The 20,577-nt window shown below is 55.6% G+C and overlaps 2 protein-coding genes across 4 annotated transcripts in view; one reads left to right on the top strand and one right to left on the bottom strand.

Moving 5' to 3' along the window:
- The window catches only part of SLC5A10 (solute carrier family 5 member 10), an 82,643-nt gene that overhangs the window by 26,644 nt on the left and 35,422 nt on the right, over window positions 1–20,577 (top strand). For all 3 annotated transcript variants that reach the window (XM_007060070.4, XM_043523225.1, XM_043523226.1), the window contains 2 exons: window positions 1,237–1,442; window positions 4,894–5,029. In XM_007060070.4, the coding sequence (XP_007060132.2) occupies window positions 1,237–1,442; window positions 4,894–5,029 (342 nt within the window). The remainder of the gene's footprint in view (window positions 1–1,236; window positions 1,443–4,893; window positions 5,030–20,577) is intronic.
- The window catches only part of FAM83G (family with sequence similarity 83 member G), a 30,830-nt gene continuing 11,174 nt past the window's right edge, over window positions 922–20,577 (bottom strand). Inside the window, exons 2-5 of the mRNA XM_007060063.4 lie at window positions 15,282–15,449; window positions 9,747–9,871; window positions 7,659–9,117; window positions 922–1,957 (exon numbers count right to left, since the gene is read on the bottom strand). Coding sequence (XP_007060125.3) covers window positions 1,532–1,957; window positions 7,659–9,117; window positions 9,747–9,871; window positions 15,282–15,449 — 2,178 coding nt within the window. The 3' untranslated portion in view covers window positions 922–1,531. The remainder of the gene's footprint in view (window positions 1,958–7,658; window positions 9,118–9,746; window positions 9,872–15,281; window positions 15,450–20,577) is intronic.

The following is a 20,577-nucleotide window of genomic DNA, read 5'->3' as shown; positions in this document are numbered from 1 at the left end:
CTGAGGAAGGGGAGGGGCATCCTCCCTCCTCCTTTTGCAAGCCAAGTATGTTGCCTTCCCATGCATCCGCGGCCAAAATCTCCTCCCGGCTAGCCAGGGTAATCCCACTGCCTTTAGTGGGGCAACTGCAAGGTGAATTTAGCCTCCGTCTCCCACCGGCTGCGAGGAAGCAAGCCTGGCTTCCCACATGGCAGCACTACTCGGGGCTGCAGGCATCGGGGCTGTCGGGCAGCTGGGTGCTCTGCAAGATCCTTGTGCCCCAATGAATGTCACCACTGCTTAAGCTGGTGGGACTGGGAGTGGCGGGGTGGCGCTGAAAGCTGGCTGCTGAGGGGGTGGGGGGGGGGTCTATCGCATGGGGTTCATTTGCGAGTGGCTGCCCAGGCTGGGGATGATTTGGGGAGAGCGGGGAGCTAGGCCTTTTGCACAGGTGTCACTTTCACCCCGGGGAATTAAGTGCCCCGGAGAGAAGATGCCATTTCTCAGGGTACATCTGCGCTGCAGCCGGAGATGTGAATGCAGCACGTCTAGACATCCCTGCGCTAGCTCTGGTCTAGCTAGCTCCTGTCCCAACAGCAGTACGGTCTAGCCACTCGAGTACCTACCCAGGACGCCTGGCGGGCTTGGACAGCCCACGCTAGCTAGGTCAAAGCGAGCTCAGATATGTCTACACCTGCTGCAGTCACACCTCCGCTCGCAGTGTAGATGGACCCTAAGAAAACCCAGCGAAGTGAGTCTGTATTGCACTTGGGTCTAGGGGCCCAGAGACGATGGGGCTATCAGGTCACTACCTAGATCGATACAAAATGGTCTGACCCCTGAGCCAAAGGGTGGACCCTGCACTTAGCCCCGTCACGAATCAGGTCAGTCGCTACCTCCTCTGGTCGCGTTTACCACTTCAACAAGAATGTCCCACTGCCCGGGGACCTTTGTGCTTTAATAAAAGTGACTCGTTGGAAATACAAACTCAGTGGCAAGAGCGTCCCGATGGGGAGCCTGGATCCAGGACCCGGGATGTGTCCCCTGTGGGGGAGCACGAATCTACCGGGCCCAACTATGCAAAACACTAGCTGATGCACGTGTCTCTTAAATAAGAATAAAATTCCACTGCAACGTGTGGTGGTTCTTTCCCAGGCCCTGCCCCTCGGGGCAAGCGGGAAGGGAGGAAAGATTCTGCCAGCTGATCTGCTTGTATTTCAGTGCTCTAATCAGCCTCCCCTCCCCATTCCCTTCCAGCCTTTAGCAAGATCGGAGGATACCAGAACCTGGCAGAGGCTTATTTAAAGGCTGTTCCGGCCAAGATTATCCCCAACACAACATGCCACCTGCCCAGAGTTGACGCTATGCACCTCTTCCGAGATCCCGTCTCGGGAGACCTCCCCTGGACCGGCATGACTTTCGGGCTGTCGGTCTTGGCCACTTGGTACTGGTGCACCGACCAGGTAAATGTAAACATGTTCCCCCTCCCTCGCGGAATTGCACCTCCCCGCTCAATGGCCTCTGAATACTTGCAGTCCACCTGCTTCGGTGCCTACTGGTCCTTGCGGCTGGCGGCCCCAGGGAGCCTCCGTTTGGAGTCGGTGGAAACCTGCTGGCCTCCACCCGCCTTGGTCTTGAGGTGCTTGAACTGTGAGAGTTTGGTGAGCGGGATGCCAAGTGGCATCCTCACTTCGTCCGCTGTCCTCTGGTTTTCTGGGAGGGAGGACAAGGGCTTGCCAGTTGCTCTGCTGATGCTTTGTGAGAGGTGGCCGGGCTGCACGTTCCTAGTGGAACTGAAACCTTTGCTTTGCCAGTATGGCGGGGGGCTGGTGGTTGCGGTGGGTTTTTTAGCACTGGTTCCGTCCGCCTTGTATTTGCTAGGCCCTGGGTTTTTCTCATGTCTCAGGGCGTGGATGCCCCCTCTGCCTTGTCCTGGGCATGCTGGGTTCCTGGATACATAGTGGTGGAAAGGCTGGCCCTGTTTGATAAAGACAAGAGAAGAGAATAATGGTTACTGGCAAGAATTGGTTGGACACGCTCTTGAAATGCTATGAGTGGGTCTGGCTTTGCCACTGACTCACTGTGCAACCTTGGGCGAGTCCCTTTGCTGTTCCCTAGCTATAATTCTCCTCGGGTTTGGGGTCGCTGGAAACTCCCAAGAGAGAGAATTAAGCCTTAACCCAGCATTTCCCAATGGGGTTTCTGTGATAGCTTGCCCTCTATTTCCCCCAGAAATTCACAGCATCCCGTAAGTCTCCAGAGATACCTCAATGCTCTGCCTCTGTACAGTAGCCTAAACACCCATTGTGACCCTCTGTGTGGCTTAAGGCAAGATTCATGTAGCTGCAAGTCCAGGCTCTGGGCTTGGAGGGGCCCACGGGCCAACCAATTTGAGTGGTGGGGAAGATGGCACCTGAGAAGGATGGAGCAGGAGGTGACATTGGTAGGGCAGAGGGCCAGCAGCACTGTAGCATTGTGGGGGTTGATTAGTTGTGTAGAGGGGCCTTTACATCGGGTCCGGGCCCCAATAGTCTTAATCCACCACTTACATAGACTTTGATATTTGTCTCCCTCTGTTTCCAGCTGGATGGTGCTGTGCAAAAGCCTGAGCTGCGAAGGCTTTAACGTGTTGAGACAAGAGCAAATATTTAGATAACAGAGACAATTACTAGGAACCCAGGCAATGCACCGTGCGTGTTTCCACCACGCCTCGTCAGCAAACAGGATCCCTGGCACGAAGATCTGAGCCAAAACACATGGGCTCCTTGCAGGTGACCCATTAGGCTGCAGGTCTGGCCCTGCCACTCTGTGCCTTCTTCCCATAGCCTCCCACTCTGAATGGCCTGGGCCTCCCAACACCCCGCTTTCTAGATGGGAAACTGAGACACAGCGAGACGAAGTGACTTGCCCAAGATCTCATGGAGTCTGTGGTGGAACAAGAACTCGAAGCTGGGTCTCTCTCCAGGCCCAGGTTGGCATCCCAACCCCTGGACCGTCCTTCCTCTCGAAGAGCTTTGGATGAGTGATGAGTGCCCCGGTCGATACTTGTGAGGTGGCACCTCCCCATTCTGCCCCTGTGCCATCTACTGTGAATCAGCCTCATTTAGGTTCCTTGTCAGGGGAAATCCCAGGTGAGACCAGCAGGCCGGTTCTTGCGCCGCGTGGCCGTGATTCAGCCGTGCGAGTTCCTCTGAGTCACTGCGACAGGGACGCGAGAGCAGCCTCCACACTCGGCATCTTCCCCGGCTGGTCGGACGGAAAGGCCGGGAAAGAGCCACTCGACTGCCTGGGCCAGCCCCCGCCTGGGTTGGTCGCTTGGGTCTGTGGGCCTGAGGCGTGAGGAGTGAGCCCGCGGTAGCTTCGTGGTGGCTGTGGGGTGCCTGCTGGTTGCAGCTGTAGACAACGGGTCAAGGCACAATGTCAGGGAAAGCCTGGCCGTTCTGACTTGGGACAAGGCTTCCGGCCCCTCCAGAGCGATGCTGCTGCTTAGGGAGGTCACCGACGCAGGCCTTTCCCGGGCCCCGAGATTACAACAGCAACGGGTCAGGGGTCAGGAGCACTTGGCACCTCTGAACAGGTGGCCCAGTAATACAGAGAGCTGCTGAGCCCCTGAGAATGAAGCCGTGGGGGTTGGCAGGGGCTGTTTAGCTGAGCTGGGTTTTTTTGCAGCCCTTCCACTGACTTGGCTGTTTTAGGAGAGGCTCCGAATCCGGCCCTGCCATCGATGGGAGAAGCTTGGTGCCAGCAGAGACCTGGGAACCAGCCACCCTTGCTCTATGTTCTTGGCTTTGCTATTGAGTTGCTTGGGCAAGGCACTGAACGCCTCTGCCTCGGTTTCCCCATCTGTGAAATGGGAGCACTAATGCAACAGCTTCGTGAGTGAGGCTGTGTGGGCGAGTGTCTGTTTGGTGCTTTGAAGATGACAGTGTCAGGCCTCGCACGCTCTGGGAATGCTCCGTCCATTGTGCCCCCCCTCCTCCGCTCACTGCTACGGCACCGCAGAGACGGGGACGGAGCGGTGGGACGCTCTGCCCAGTGCTCTCAGCCCGCTTGTAAGGACAGCACAGAGAGGCACAGCACGCAAAGCAGGAGGGGCAGGCATGGTCATGGGAGGCAGTGAGCGCTAGTGGGTTTGTGTGTGTAGGGTTGGATGGCCGTGCTGTCGTTTACGTGTAGATATACATTTTTGAGGGGAATCTGGAATTTAATTGTGTGGGGGGGAAATGGCTCCTTCATTACAGGATAGAGAGGGTCAGCGTGAACGGGAATGTGCCACACTGAACCGAGGACTTAACAATGCTTCTGTCTCTCAATATACACGGGCACATTCTCCTGCAAATTCTCCCCTTGCTCGAAGGCTTTGTCTAGGCTGCGCTTTCGGCGGTAAAACCCGCCCCCCACCGCGTAGTACACGGCTACCGCGTCGTGCAGACATAGCCTCACTGACCCGGGGAACAAAGACCCAGAGCCTGTCACCGAGCAGCGCTCCCGCCTTGCCAGGCTGAGTGTCGCGTTAGCCGCTGGCTCGGAACCCAGCAATCCCACCTGATTGATCTCAACCACGGCCGAGCGCAGCTGCGTTCCTGCTCCCGTGTGCAAGGCTGCGACCTGCGGAGACGACGTATCCCAGCATGCAGTGCTCTCGCTTCAGCCCCGTGGCGGGCAAGGTGGAACCTTGCATGCAGGGAGCTGGGATCTCCAGCGGGGGAAGTCCATGGGCGGCACTGGGCCGTTCTGATCTTCTGGAATAATCCCAGCAGATCCTGTTCGGAGCAGAACTGCAGCCCTGCAGGATGCAAGGACCAGATGGGCTGGGCTGCAAAATTTGGGTCGAGTTTGGACATGACACAGGGGTTGAGGCCCAATTTCTCAAGCACTAAGCTGCAACTGGTCATGTCTCCATCTCTCTTGCAGGTCATTGTGCAAAGGTCTCTCTCGGCTAAGAACCTGAGTCACGCCAAGGCCGGCTCCATCCTGGCGAGCTATTTGAAAATGCTGCCGTTGGGGGTTATCATCATGCCGGGGATGATCAGCCGGGTTCTCTATCCAGGTGAGGTACAGACACAGCAAAGGGGAAGTGTCGGTAGGGTTTTATAATTTGCCTGTCACTGAGCAAAAGCTGCTGCGGTTCAGAAGGGCAGCTTGCGCCACATTGCACAGGGGATTGGGGCAGCATGCTGAGTCCCTCTGCATGGACACTAGCCAGCCCGCAGGGTGCTCTTCAAAAAGCATGGGATTTGCCTGAGTATCCTTGGTCAAAAGTTCCCCTTTTCCCCTCCTAGTGTGTGCAGGGCACCGTGGGCTGCAGTCCCCCACCACAGAGGTGGCTGCATTTCAGTGGTGGTGTAATCATACAGCTAGTGAAATGCTTTGGAAGGAGTGTTATGTTGTTGTGTTGGAGATGGGGTGTTTCAATCCCAGTTGGGTCTAGGGATGTGTGTGGTGGGGGGTGGGGGGAACAGGGCTAGGGCTGAAATTCAGTGGCACCAGCTCTTCTTATAGACTCATAGATATTAAGGTCAGAAGGGAAAATTATGATCATCTAGTCCGACCTCCTGCACAATGCAGGCCACAGAATCTCACTCACCCACTCCTGCGATAAACCTCTCACCTATGTCTGAGCTAGTGAAGTCCTCAAATCATGGTTTAAAGCCTTGCAAAATGGTGCAAGCTTTGCAAGATCATCTGATGTGGTGAGATTTCAGCAGCATCCAAATGGGAAATAGGCCCTTTCCACTTCGGGGTTCAATTTGGAACCAAAACTCCACAGACTGGCTGAGCTTTGGGACGCTGGATCCTTAATGCCCCACCGAAGTTCACAAAGGTTCAGAGGAGAGGGTTGCAGTTTAGGCCCATCGCTAGCTGCTGGGCCACATTCCTATCTGGTGTAACTCTTCCATTAATGACCCTGTGGATTCTGGGCTTCTACAGGTTACACCAGGGAGGAATTTGGCTTGATAACGGCTTAGTGTTTGTGAATGAGCTGGTTGAGATTTCTTGTGTGTTCCTAAGGATGACCACTTGACTCCTTGGTGTCTTTTTCCTTCAAAAGTCTTGAGGAAGCTATTGTAAGAACACTAATCACAAGACAAAGCTACCTGGCCAGTTTTTGGACACATTGGCTGGGAAGCGGGGCCAGAGCAGACTGCTTTATAGCAATGCTTGAAAGGTTTTGGCACAGCCAGCTTTACACAGTGCTGGGATTTTCGGATGAATGAGTTAAACTGCATTGGCTGTTAGCTTAGCATCTTCGCAGGGACGTAAGGGCGAGCATATATTGGGTCTGGGCTGGTAAATTTCATTACCTATAGAGATTAGAGCTACATTGAGGACTGGATTCTGAGATCCTGTACACCTGGGTAGCTCCAATTTCTGCCAGTGGAGGATCAGTTCCCGAATGATGGAACGCACTGAAAGGTGGAAAGGGAAAGCTGGCCCTGGACTAATTTTTGTGCCTTTAGAAAAGGAAATGTAGCAAGAGCTGAGCAGCGAACCAGCAACCTCAGTGTTCGATGCTAAAAAGCGGGGCGTGTCCGGGCACAGCCACACCTTGTGGGAACAGCTGTCCCACAAATAAAACCAAGCCCAAATGATCAGCATGTTCCTTGCTGTGGCTCTGCAGAGTGAGTAGGCCTGAAAAGTGCTGACTGTGGACTGTTGCAATGTTCTCCACCATCCCTATTTCACTGCACTGTCGCCGTGTGCCTCTGAGTCATTCCGCGCCAGGTGCTGTTCTCTTTGATGCTAATCGTTTTTTTATCAGGAGCTAAACAGCAAGCCTGGGAGGGACCCACCTGCCTGGGCCACCCTGGCCCCACCTGTGCGTCATGCCATGGCACATGTGTTTGTTGCTGAAAGGGCCTTTTCCTGGAGCCTGAAATATGGCTTGGTGAAAAGAGCTTCACGAGGGGGTGTGGGGGGGTGTTTCTGCTCTGCTCCCAGGTGGCCCTTAGCCTCTCTCGCAGGCTACGTCTGCACAGCAGCTGGAGAGGTAACGTCCCGCTTGGGTAAGCATACGGTCGAGCCACCCCAGGACGTACCTAGGATCCCAGAGGTAGCAGCATCAGGGCTGGCCTTATGGGTGGACCACATGGGCAACCACCCAGGTGCCGTGGTCTAGAGGCATGGACTGGGGAGGGCCTGGGGTGCGAGGTTGTAGAAGGGAGCTCCGGGCAAAGGTGGGGAGACAGAGGGACCTGTGGGCCAGGGGGGAATGGTGTGGGGGGGGGAGCCCGGAGAGGCAGCAGGGGTCTGAGGGGATGGATGGGGAGGCAGTGAGGGTCTGGGGGAGTAGGGAGCCCAGAGAGGCAGTGGGAGAGGGGGAGGACTGGGGGAGGCAGCGGGGGCCGGGGCAATGGGGGTCGGGGGGAGCCTGGGGAGACAGCGGGGGCCAGGGGCAATGGGGAGGAGCCCAGGGAAGCAGCAGGGGGCGGGGAAGATGGGTGGGGGGCCTGGGAAGGCAGCGGGGGGTGGGAGGAGTGATGGGGGAGCCCGGGGAGGCAGCAGGGGCTAGGAGGGATGCGTGGGGGGGCCGGAGGAGGCAGCAGGGGTGCCAAAATACAAGCTCACCCAGGGTGCCATGGTCCCTAAGGCCGGCCCCGAGCAGCACGCGGAGCGCAGCCAGGCTCCAGGGCAGGAGAAGGAATCAAAGAAGAGGCTGATACGACAAGCCGTCCTACCTGCCCGGCCTTGCTGGCGAGTGCTCCCTTTCCATCCAGGACAGTGCGCGGGCTATTGCCCGTTCCCAGCACACACCTGATCACCTCGGTAGCATCGTCCCGTCTCAGGCCCGCGTCCTCCAAGCGCACGTTTGGCGGCGACTGCAGGCTCCCCAGGGGGCTGACGTAGGTGCCCCGGCTGATGTGGGGGTCGCTCATTTTCCTTTGCAAGTGCAGGTTCCCCCCGTTGGGGATGTGATCGGAGTTGGTTCTCCGGAGCGGCCCAAAGCGACCTCTCACCTCGAAGAGTTCGTCCGAGGTGGAGGAGGCATTGGAGGGGTGGTAGCTGTGGGTGGCCGAGCTGCTGGAATAGCTCTCCTGATCGCTGAGCGTCAAATAGTCCTCTTCATCGTCCTCCCCGTCCAGCCCGTTCGCGGGACACATGGCTGCCGTGCCCTGGGCTTCCTGGAATACGGCCGCCTGCCTCCTCAGGTGGTGATGGCTGGCTGCGGCTGGAGCTTGTGCGGGGTTTTCATCCGGCCTGTAATCTGCATTCGCTTGCTCAGCCCCCTGGTGCAGCTGCTCCTTGGCGTCCCCGAGCAGGGCAGCCGTGTCTTTGCAGAGCGTGCCGTTTTTGGAGATAAAGTCCGTGACGTCAACAGTCCGAGGCCTTGGCACAGGGGGCCTGATGTCCATCTTCTGCGTCTCTGTGGCTGTGGGCTGCTTCAGGTGCTGGCTCATGGCCAGGATAGCCAAAGCTCCTTTCTTGTCCTCCCCAGGACTCCTTGCTTTGGGGCTTTCTACTGGCTTGGGAGCTTCCTTGATTGGGGTCGGAGGGGTGGCTGGAGAAGGCTCTTGGCTTCTCTTGGCTTCCAACTCCTTGTTCTTTAGCATCTGCCTGTGCTGGACATTGGCCTGGGCAACGTCACAGACCTTGATGCGGTTCATTTGGGACAGCTTCACATTCTTTATAGTGGGGTCAATGATGTTGATGTACCCCAAGATTTCGCTTGGGTCTGGGTCTGGCTCCACCCAAGTGGGCAGGTAATCGAACATGTTGGCCTTCTCCATGTTGAGGAGGCCAGGGTGGATGGGTGGGGCTAGGTCAGCCATGTCGTTTTGCTGCTCGGCACTTTGGCCCTCGGGAAGGGCCTTGTTTTTGCTGTCCATCATGTTTCTGCCGGTGCCCGCCTGCCTCTCTGACGACATCTTGCTGATCTGTTCTGCGCTCTTGGCCTTCACCAGGGCATATTTTGGGTTAATCAGCTTCTTCACCACTGCGTTGGCTGGGGTCACGGGCATGAGAGAGGGCAGAGTGAACGGCTCGGGTTCCGGCTCCTCGTCCATGGGAATGGACTTCAGGCTGACCCCCCGAGACATGAGATACAGCTCCTGGAACTGCTTGTCAAACGCTTCCACCACCTGGCCGGAGAGGACTGAGATGACGTTCCTGTCGGTCCTGGCTGCGGACCAGGTGAAGCTGGAATGGAAACCAATCAGAAACAGTCTGAGTGCATGACAGCAAACCCGGCCTTGGTTCCCCTGCTCCCTGGCTTGCTATTGAGGCTTGAATAACTCAACCCCGGGCCCAGTTCTGTGCTCTCTGGGGCTGGCTAGATCCTGCGGCCCCTTGGGCCGAGTTCACAAAGGGCTGCCTTCTACCGCTGCAAGGGCTTTATGTGCATCTCAGCCTAGTTGCTTCCTCAGACACATGTCCTAGTCCGGTCCAAGGGGCAGGAGCGGGGCCTTAGAAGCAAGTCCTCACAAAACCGCCACCTAATTTAGCAGGAGCAGTAGACTTATCTCAAGGCAAGTCTGGGGTTTGATGACCGGAGGTGAGAGACTGGGATTGCTGGGTATTGGGGGTGGGGGGCAGGTCAGGTTCACGGGGTGTCGGGGTTTGCAGGTCAGGATCGGGGTGCAGTAGCAGCTGGTACACCCACTGCATTCTGCCTGGTTCTCCCCACTGCTCTGACTCTGCACTATCACGAGGATCAAAATTCACATCCCCTAAAAAATAAAACGCCGACCCGTACGGTTCCTCTGTGGCCCAGCTGAGGCTGACCCCGTCCGGCGTGGGAACAGCTGACAGAGCTGTCTCTGGATTACCTGTAGGAGCCGCACATAGCCCGGTCGCCATCCAGGAACATGAACTTCTGGGCCAAGGCACCTTTGAACTTCGTGGCCGAGCGGGTGAAAAATTCCGTTCCCCCCGTGCAGCGAACGCGGAGATTCTGCAAAGCAAAAGCAAGGCAGCAGGTGGGAAAAGAGTCCCGTGGCCGGACAAAGATGCTTATGGCCTGCCTCAGTGGACCCTTGTTTAGGGCTGAAAAATTGAGTCTCTCTCCCTGTTGATTTGCTCTTTTTTTAAATGGCCATTTCCATTTACTGCTCCCTCTGTTGGCCAGCTTGGGCTTGATCCTGCTCTGAGTGGCGCTGTTATAAATCTGGATTAACTCTGCAGAATTGGACAGTGGTGCTCTGGTTTCACACCACCGTCACTGGCGCTGAATTTGGCCCCTTGCCTCAATAAAAAGGCAGAGCTCTTATCTTCAAAGCACCATTCAGACCTCTGCATAGACACTGACTAATCCCCACAAGAGCTCCGAGAGGTGGCTAAAGCCTGGTTTACATGCAAAATGTCGATTGACTTAGCTACGTCACTCAGGGGTGTGAAAAATTCACTCCTCTGAGCGCTGCCCCTAAGCCAGCCTGAACCCTGGTGTAGACGCAGCTAGGTCGATGGAAGAATTCTTCGGTCACCTGGACACTGCCGCACGGGGAGGTGGATTTACCTCCGTTGAGGGGAAACTACCCCTCCATCGATGAAGGAAGCGACTATGGCATGGCGCTCCAGTGGTTTAAGTGAAGCACTGTGGTAGCACGAGTAGTGTAGACGTGGCCTAAGTATTATCCTCCACGTCTGAGAAGGGAACTGAGACACAAGGAGGTTCGCTGCCTTGCTCCAGGCCCCACAATGAGTCACCTGGGACTAGAGTTCAGGAGTTTGCTGCTTCCCCAGAATGCCTAACCTGGCTTTGTGCGGATTTTCTGCTTTCTGCTGTGATTATACCCTTTTCACCGTCACCCACTGGCTGGAGCTTGGGATGGGATCGGCCCTGGCTGAACCGCAAATGCTTGTCACCTGGAACAGACGTTTGGAGAGTGTTCCAAACTAGCTTGTACAGATGTATTACTGACGGTGAAATAACGGGCCGCCAGTTAACTCAAGGTAAGAACGCTAGTGTGGACTGACCCATAGGGACGTGGAGAATACCCCCGTGTGCCTTGAGATCCCTGTATGGGAGGCACATTAGAAGCTCAGTGTTGTTGTTTAGATTTCCACACCCAGGAAAACAAGCTAGAGGCTGACCTCATTCCGTCACCAGATTCAGTGCATCCCTGTTAACTTAATATCCTTTAACAGCCCATTAATCCAGCTCCTCCGTCTAGGCCAACCCTTTTCATAAGTTCACAAAGGACCATTAGAGGCTCTCGGGTCACACCCAGCAGAGCAAAACACCCAGGTCTCAAGGTATGTTTCATTCTCCCTCCTCCTCACTCTCATAGCAGCAACTGCTTTAAGTAAAATGTGTTAATCTCCAGTGGGAAGAAAACAAAAGTGAGCGCACACAAAGATAGATGACTGTTCAGAAAACACAACAGCCGCTTCCCGCAACCCCTGAATCACTGCAAACACTCAGCAGTTGCTCAAGAAACTGTCTGGCTTTCCCAAGCCTGTGCGGTATTCACCAAGTGCATTGAGCCTGCTCTGTAGACACTGAAATAACGACTTACATTTCTTTAGCAGCTTTTATCCTGCACGATCCGGCTCAAAGCACTTGCCAAATAGGGTCTCAGGTTCTCTGAGGTGTCCTGGCTGCTTTGCACCATTCTGGCAATTGACGTCCGTGGGTATTTCTACACTGCCAGCCTCCCAACCCAGGTAGATAGATTTGGGCTAGTGTGACTCTGTCCACCGGTGCCAGGAGGCTCAGTGCCAGCAGCAGTGTAGACTCACCCAGGGAGAGCTCGGTGGGAGAATCCAACCTGGGCTCTGTCTCCAGGGCTCTGCTGTTCCAGGCCTGGCCCCATCCACAGCTCTGCCGATGCACCAGGGTTCTCTCTGGCATCCCCCCTTGCGACTAGCCTGGATCTTTCCTGAGCCGAACATTAATCTTAATCTCAGGGCTGGGTGGCTGACATGTAAACGCCACACAGCCCAGACGTATGGAAATCACTTCCCCATGCAACCCCGGCCGGGTAATGTGATGGGTAAGAGAACACCAGGCACCTGTCGGATGCCGGGGCTGTGTTGCCTACGTATGTATGAGCTTTCCTTTCTCTCTGTGCCGCAGTCCCTAGGACAGCCATTCTACTGCTAGCTCGAGAGGTGAGAGGCTCACGGGTGCTCTTGGATGCCAGGGCTGGGTTAATACCCTGACTGTGGGCAAATTCTATGCCCTTTTTAGGGCAGGGAATCCTTCAGTCAGAGAGCCGCTTGGTGGCTGGAGCCACGTGACTGCATTCCTCACGGTAGATATCTGCTGTGCCGAGAGTGGTTTATGGCCCAGTGGTTAAAGTACAACCAGGAAAATCAGGAGTCAGGCCTGAAAGTGAAACCAGGAGATTCCCAGCCATCAGGAATTCGTGATAACAGCCACACGCCCATCTGGTGCACGAGGGCTTTTGATCATTGCTCTGCAGGTAGGTAGGATCAAAGGCGTGCCCTGCTGGCTTCAGTCACTGCTGGGAAACCCTCCCATCTGCCCTTTGCTTTCACACAATGCTTGCCCTGGCTGATGGGCTTATGCATCCAGTGAGACTTGGTAACACTGGCTCACAGGGTCCAGATCTCTGGCCCTAGCACTAGAGGGAACTTTCTCACACAGCTTGCCAAAGTACACAGATCCCTGACCTGGAACATTCTTGGATGTTTTCCAGAACAGAGCCTGCCAAATAGTGCTTGATATTGTGGGAGCAGGTGAAATGCCAGCTGAAGGGCTAGCTTGAGAGCACCAAACCCATGGTGATGCCCTGTACCCAGTTTCTTATTTCTGTATCGCAGACATTCGTGGTGCTGTCCAGCCAGGAGAACCTGATCCCCGCCCCCCACAATGTAAATGGGCACGGCAGTGCAGCGCTTAGACAATAGACGTGCGGGTATATCTCCCATAATCCATTCGAGCCACTGCACGGGCCTTGGACACAGGCACACTTTGATCTTCCCTGTTCTCTGCGTGTGGCGCACAATAGTTTAGTCTCTGTAATACTTTGCTCTGCCTAGTTGTGAGGCTTGATCCTACATGTTATTGGTCAATATAAAAACCCCACCAGCGTGATTATTCTCTGTTAGCTCAAGTGGCAGGGGCCTGTGTTGGGAGGGTCTGCGTTCTAGCCCTGTTGGGCCTGGTGTGGCCGATGTATTTAGCACAGAGGCAGCCATGAGATCCTGTTGCCAGGGCCTGGTTACAATACGTGTCTCTCCTGTTAAAATAAGGGGACAGGAGGACAGGGACATCGAAGCCAAGTTGCTCCCTGCCTGAGTGTGAACACACCCTGTGCTGGCAGATTCCTTCCGTTGTTACTCTCTCTCCATGGGTGCCGTGTCGGGCTGGGTGTTTGACATCACCGTGGCTGGAGCCAGCAGCTGTTCTGCTGCCATCCGGCCCTGCCTGCCATTAATGGGAATGACCAACACATTGTTGGCAGCTCGCAGGAGACGCTGGGGGTGGGTGTGTGTGTACCCCCCCCCCCCCATCCCGCCTCCTTGCTGTTGCAGCGTGTGGAGGCCCTGGAATGGGAAAGCCTTGCTTGTTGTTTTCAACAGTCTCTTCTCTTCCCCTGGCTGCAGGGTTGCCTGAAGGCGATAGACCCAATCATCCCATAGGCTTGCCACAGAGCTACCGACCTGGCGGCCAGAGAGCCTGGCTGGGCAGGACCAGGCATGGGGGGCCGGAGACTCCACATATCTTCCCCCTGCGGAATGGCTGGGCTGGGGGGCTGCAGAGGCAGCTCCGGGACCTTGGGGGAGGATTCCTAGCCCTTCCCTTCCCCGCTGCGTGTTTCACCTGCACCCAGATCAGCTCTTTGGCCTGCGTGCAGTGGGGACATGGGGCTGGATTACGCCTTCAGGGCCAATGCTCCTTGCTAACTTCTCCATCATGCCCCAGGCCTTTCCCACCTCCTCCAGCAGCCTCCGGGTCTTATATGTGCTACCGATACGGATAGCCTCCCCCACGCCTCAGAGACGCCTGTGCCCTGAAGAGACAGCCGGCCAATGGATTCTGGCCTTCCAAACATCCCCTTTCCCAGCGGCACACAGAGCTGGGTGGGTGGGCTGCTGTGGTTTGGGCCTCACTGGGCACCATTATTAATTTGTATTTGTGCCCAGCCAAGCAGCAACATCGGCCATTTCCCAGACAGGTCCACTCAAGGGCCTGCGGGCCAGGGAGAAGGCATGGATTGAAGCCCTGTGTGACAGCATCCTGGCCCAGGCATTGGCCAGTCTGTCCCGCTCCTTCCCTCCACTTCAACCTCTTTGTATTTCACTCCAAGCCTGGCTCTGAGCTGGCTGCCAGCCACGCTTCGCTGGACGGCCTAGGCCTGGACATCAGCTTCGGCCTTGTCTACGGGAGAAACCGGCACTGATTTACTCGACTGCTGCTGCCTGCTTTGTGGATGCTCTCAAACAGAAATGAGAGCAGGGGCTGGGGACACTGATAGAATAACTCACTAGCTCTGAGCAGGTGATCTCTCAGCACTCTGCGAAGGAAGGCAGCATCGTTATCCCCATTTTACAGCTGGGGAAACTGAGGCACATTGCAGGGAGGTGACTTGCCCAGGGGAAGAGCTGGAACTAGTGCCAAGGATGCCTGATTCTAAGTGCAGCACCCTAGCCACTAGGCCCCACTGCCTGGCTTAGCCAGCACTCCCCTTCATTTTATACAAACACTCCCTTCCCCCGGAGGTGCCCGGAGGGGCTAGCAGGGGCCTTGCTGGAGATCTGCACCCCATTTGTGCCTAGAAGGAAAGCTGGGCCTCAGGCGTGCTTGTGGGGATCACGTGTCTAGCTGGCCTCTTTCTGCCCCCTCCTGAGCCAAGGCAGAGCTCTGAGAACGAACCAGGAGACGTTGCAACGACTCATGGCACCATCGGCTCTTCGGCCTTTGAAACGATAATTACAGGCAGCGCGAGCGCCGTTGCTTGTAAACTGGGTGAAAATACCAGCTGGAGTGGTCTCCCCTGCTGCCGAGCTCCCTTTGTTTAGCCAGCTGTGGGCCCAGCTGTGGCATCCTGAGTGGGAGGCAGCCCTCCATTTCAGGTTGTCATCCTGTGGGCGTGAGAGAAATGTGCTGGCCAGGGCACTCGCCAGTCTTAACGCTGCGCGTGGCTGCAATTCAGTGCCATTGCCTTGAGGATGCCAGTGCAGTGGGCCTGGCTCTCCCACACCTGGCACTGTGCGTCGTCACCCAGCCGGGCTCGTGTGTGACATCCCTTTTCATGCATTCGCTGTGCACGGAGGTCACCTAGGACGCCAGGGCAGAATCAAGCCTGATTTTTCTATCCTAGCTTCTGGTTGACTAATCCTGCTTGCCTATAGCCACCCACTGCATGGTGCCATGCCCTCTGTGCCCCTCTTACCTTCAGGTGCCCGGCGTGCATCTGTGCTCGCTCGCACATCTGAAGGAAGTATTTCACATTGGTCTCATCCACAATGATGTAGACGCCGACTTTCCGCTTGAAGCCTGCGTCCAGGAGGTCCTTGAAGATGTCGACGTCCGTGAACATGTCCATGACCACAGCCACGACCTGTGGAGGGAGGGGAAGGGGCAGGAGAGAGTGAGTTCAAATGATATACTCAGGCTAGAGTGCCGTGAGGAGCTTCACTGACTGACCCCTGCTGTTCCGCCTCAAGTCAGGGACTGAAATTATTATTACTTATTACAGGATCCACGCCCCCCCCAGTCGTGTCCCAGGTCCCCATTGTGCTAGGCGCTGTACAAACACAGAACAAAAAGACAGTCCCTGCCTTCCCTGATCCCTGGGGCAAGACCAGCCCTGTGAAATGTTTACATTTCAGTCCTCAGTGTGGTTATATTGGTGCCATCCAAGTGTTTCTAGCCCTGTAAGGAAGTGAGATTTCCCTCTGATTTACTGCGCTACTTTCCCCACCAAGGCAGTTCTTACATGATTTTATCTGCCTCTGGATTGACACCCGCTATGTAGAATTCTGCATGGTACCAACAGGAAGCCAGCCACCCCCGTGTTCAAAGAAGATCCAACATCAGTCGCCAACTCCAGCGGACTGGGATGTAGCGCGTGCTCAGCGCACGTTGGAGCTGAAGTTGGAAGCATAGCAAGACGGACATTAGGGTGATGTGAATTTAACTGCCAAGATCTTGGGATCTGCCTAGGATGCAAACAAATGGGGCTCCCCTGGTGAGGACCCCGTATTTCCCTGGCAGGGAGCTGCACTCGGAGCAGGTCCCAAGCACGAACTCACATCAGAACCACACACACACACACACACCCACACACACACACACCCCTCAGGGCCCTGATCTTGCAGGTGCTTATGCACTGGTGGTACCTTTACCCAGGGAAGCAGTCTCCTAGAAGTCAATGGAAATTACCCCTGAGGCCATGTCTGTATGAGAGCTGGACCTTACTCAGCTCTGCAATACTGTGCCTTGAAAATTCAGCCCCCCGCTGTGAACGGAGCCCTGGGGCACTTGCTGGGTCCCCCCCACCAATACACAGAGGATATGGGTCAGTTACAGCTGCCAGCTATTGAGCCTTGACTCTGTAGCTCAAACTGTAGCAGCTCATGCTTTGAGTACCGGAAGGCCCTGGTATGTTGGCCAAGATGGCAGCCTTCACACATGCTTTGGAGAATGGAGACACCAAGATATATTATCCCCCTCTCCGAGAAGCTGGGCCTAGAACCTGGGTCCTTTAGCTCCAAAAACACAAGCGTCTACTGCTTGAGCTGAATGCACCCGCTGTTTCCCCACCGCTGGTCAGAAGAGCCCCGTGGAGGACGCACCCCTTGAAAATCCCCATGCTACAACTCCACTCTCCTGTCTAACTGAGGTAAGCGCCACCGGGAGCCTGCACCCCGAACCCCCTCCCACGCCCCAACCCCCTGCCCCAGGTCTGAGCCCCCTCCTACTCTCTGAGCCCCCTCCTATACCCCAAACCCCTCATCTCTGGCCCCACCCCAGAGCCTGGACCCCAGCCGGAGCCCTCACCCCCTCCTGCATGCCAACCCCCTGCCCCAGCCCAGTGAAAATGAGCGAGGGTGGAGGAGAGTGAGCGACAGAGGGAGGGGGGATGGAGTGAGCCAGGGCAGGGCCTCGGGGCGGGGTAGGGGGCAGGGCAGGGCGGGGCAAGGGTGTTCGGTTTTCTGCAGTCAGAAAGTTGGCAACCCGAGCCTGCAAATGCCTTACCTCTTGCTGCTCCCAGAAACACCCGAGATTCCCATACCCGAAGGATGTCAGAGCTCAGAGGATTGCTCCCAAATGCTATCCTCCAAGAAACGAGGCCTCCGTGTGTTAATTACTCATGTCAGGCTCAGCTACAGTGTGCCTCTTTGTAGACGGCCAGTTTCACGGCTCCCCCTTTTGGTTTAGGTGCGTCTTTCGCTCTGCAGCGGGGAGGAGGGGAGCAGGGAAACCTGACCGTAAAGCCACAAACATTGCCCAGATGACTTAGGGCAGCGTTTCCCCACAGGTGTGCTGCGGAATTTTTTGAAAAAATACGTATGAGAACCAAAAACCCTTCCCTTGTAGTTTGATTCGTGTCAGAGCCGGACTCTAACATCGTTAATTTTATTGTCCAGACTATGAATCGCAAGGGCGGTACACAGCTTAAACCGCGGCAATAAGAGGGTGAGTTGATTTGGAGACAATATGGTGACGTGCCTCAAAATAATTAAAGGTATCAATGTGTGCCGACGCAGAGAAAAGTTGGGAGCCACGGACTTCGGGCCAGAGGTAAGACCTGCAGTGACGTTTCTTTCCTTCTTAAAAACTGGCTCGGCTGCAGGCCGGCAGTGTTGCTTGAAAGTCGCTGGCAGTTTGTCGTAGTTACAAGGGATCACGCCTGGCTGCTCTGTTTAATCAGGTGCTGTGATTGAGGAGAATTTGTACAGTTTGGCTCACTGGGAAATATACACTGGGTAGAGCCAACCGTTCCTTTGTTGGATGGAAATACGTGTGTGTCCCTTCCACCGGGCTGCCTAACTACAGCATGTCATGGCTGGCTGTGTCGCATCTTGCTGCCTGTCCTGTTTTGTTTATATGCCCCGCTGTGCTGGTTAGGATGCCATTCCCTATGTGCAGACAAACACAGCTGTCAGAGTAGCAGCCGTGTTAGTCTGTATCCGCAAAAAGAACAGGAGTACTTGTGGCACCTTAGAGACTAACAACTTTATTTGAGCATAAGCTTTCGTGAGCTACAGCTCACTTCAAAAGATCCAGTGAGGGGGAGCTGACTCCCTGCTGGTTCAAACAGAAACCGGGAGGATGGGAGCCAAAGCCACCTCTGGGTGCGGTTCCCCACCACGGGGACGTGTGCCATAATCCAGCCATGGCACGAGCTGTTATTTTGGGGGGCCAGTAAGGAGCCATGGCAGGTTGCTGTGGCAGGGTTGAGCGGCAGGGGGACGATGCTGTTAGCCTGTATTGCGTGTGCGGCGTTACTGTGTCCATAGCCATGGGCCGTCATCTTTGGGCTCCAGTCCTGCCATTAGACAGCTCCATGACTGAGCTTTGCCCTCTGCAGCAGCAACGTTACCCGGCTCTTTAAACGCCTCCTTTCGCAGGGGCGTTTTAAATCCCAAAGCAGCACTCGGTGGAGCTTCGCTTGAGCTGTCCGGAGGAGAGCCGCACACCTGCCGTGGCCCCTGCGGGCTGGCAAAGCCTGCAGCTGGACTGGGGAGAATTCCCTCGGTGCAGGCGTCGCACAGGGCATCCCTGTGCCCATCTCCCCTCATGAGCCCTGGTGCAAGAGAGGTGTGCGTTGGAGGGGTGGGTGTTTGTAGTGCCAAGTCCTGCAGGATTGCCATCCCTCGGATCAGCTCCCAGCCTCAGCCGCGCTTGGGCATTTGCTTCATCCCCTGGAGGCTTGGCAGGGCACACAATGGGGGCTTACTGTCACATTTGCCCTCCTTCTGCCGGAGCTGCGAGTTGGCGTGGCACAGAATCTTACCCTGTGTCTGTCTGGGAATTCGCCCCCTCCAGCAGGGCCTGATCTGAGGGTTGAGCTCGGCAGAATAGCAGTCGGAGCTGCATGGGGTTAGTCAAGTGACACGCAGGGCGAGGGGAAAGCACAGCCTAAAGCCAGCAGGGGTCTGTTCAACAGCCCGGCAATGCGGAAATGCCAAGCGGGGATAGGAACCCAGGATCAGACCCATGTCCAATAGTCCAGTACCCAGTCTCTGAGAGGGCCAGCCCCAGGAGGCGTGCAGAACCCTGCTGTAGGCGCTCTGGGGAAAGTTTCCTCTCACCCTCTAAATATACTAGCTGATGCGTTGTCCCTTGTCTGCTGAATACCCCATCATTTATTTCGAGGCTCGGAGATTTTGGAGCCTGAGTTTCCCATGAGGCTTTGCACGCTGCATGGAGAGAGGCCATTCTTTCCCAGAGCTCCTGTAGGTGGCACACATGTCAATCACATGTCAAACAGCTGATGCTCCACCGGCATTGCGCTGAGGTGCAAGCTAAAACCGGGACTCCATTCACTGCCTTGCCCGGCACGCTTGGGAATTCTCCTGCAGTTGCTGTGGGTCAGGAGGTAGCACAGAGGTGCTGAGGTGTGAATCGGCCGGCTCCTGATCTGGTTCATCACTTGCAACGCTTTACTTCTCTGTCTCCTCAGTTATTCCTAGGAGGCTCTGGGTTTGGTAACTGCTTGTAGGAGGAGAATGGAGTTGCCTGGCATACCATGGTTCCCCCACTCCGAATGAAGTGTGCGGCTCTGATGGGAGATTATCATTTGAGCTGGACAGTGAAAGTTAGCTGTGATGGGAGTACGTTGTCTGTGCACCAAACCCAGACACACATGTTGATACTAGGAGAATCCCTGGAATGTTTTCCTCATACAGGTGCAGTAAAATCAGAATTATGCTTGACATGTATATTGCACCTTTCATCCAAGGCCCTCAAAGGAGCATAATTAATTTAGCATCACAGCACCTCTGGCAGGCGGGGAAGTTTGATTATCGTCAATGTATAGATGAGGAAACCGAGGCACGGAGAGCTTAAGTGACTGGAGTGTACAGCATGATCTGATTTCCACATCCTGGTTATGTTACCTAGACTGCACTCCCAGGTGGAGTTTGTTCTGTTTTATGAATGGGATGCGATGCTGAGGTTGCCTGTGATGGCAAGGGACTGGTCCTTTCCTATCCTCTGGTCCTGTGTCGGCTTGCACCTCCTGCCCCTGCCAAGTCATCTGGATTCACTGGAGGGCTGTTGGGTGTAGGAGCGTTTTAAGTGTAACTCAAGGAGACATTGGAGGGAGAGCTTTTCAAAGGAGCTTAGCATTGGCCTATATCTGCTGCTCCCACTTTGTCCCGTGGGAGCTTTGCCGCTGCCTGCAGGGGGAGCAAAAAGAGGCCAATCCCGAGCAGGTTTGAAAAAGCCACCCTGGAAATCTGCCTCCCGCCCATTGTTCCACAGAACCCCGAATCTCCAGGCCCTGGGTGTGTGTGCTCACGGCTGTTCGCACTGCAGCAGCTCGGGGTGGTGGGGGCACTGTGGCTTTGCTGGGGGAGCTTCCTGTGGCTGCCTTATGGTGATAAAGGGGCATGACCGAGAGGACATTGCAAAGGCAGACAGAGCTAACCTGGCACCAGAAGCAGTGACTCGGGCCTGCTGATTTGTTTGTTTGCTTGCTGCTTACTCAAAAGTTCAGAGCTCGGCTGCAGCTCCCT

The sequence above is a fragment of the Chelonia mydas genome, chromosome 10 (assembly GCF_015237465.2).
Source record: "Chelonia mydas isolate rCheMyd1 chromosome 10, rCheMyd1.pri.v2, whole genome shotgun sequence".
Lineage (NCBI taxonomy): Eukaryota > Metazoa > Chordata > Testudines > Cheloniidae > Chelonia > Chelonia mydas.
Note: the sequence above shows the minus strand (reverse complement) of the source record. Positions and strands in the feature narration are given on the sequence as shown.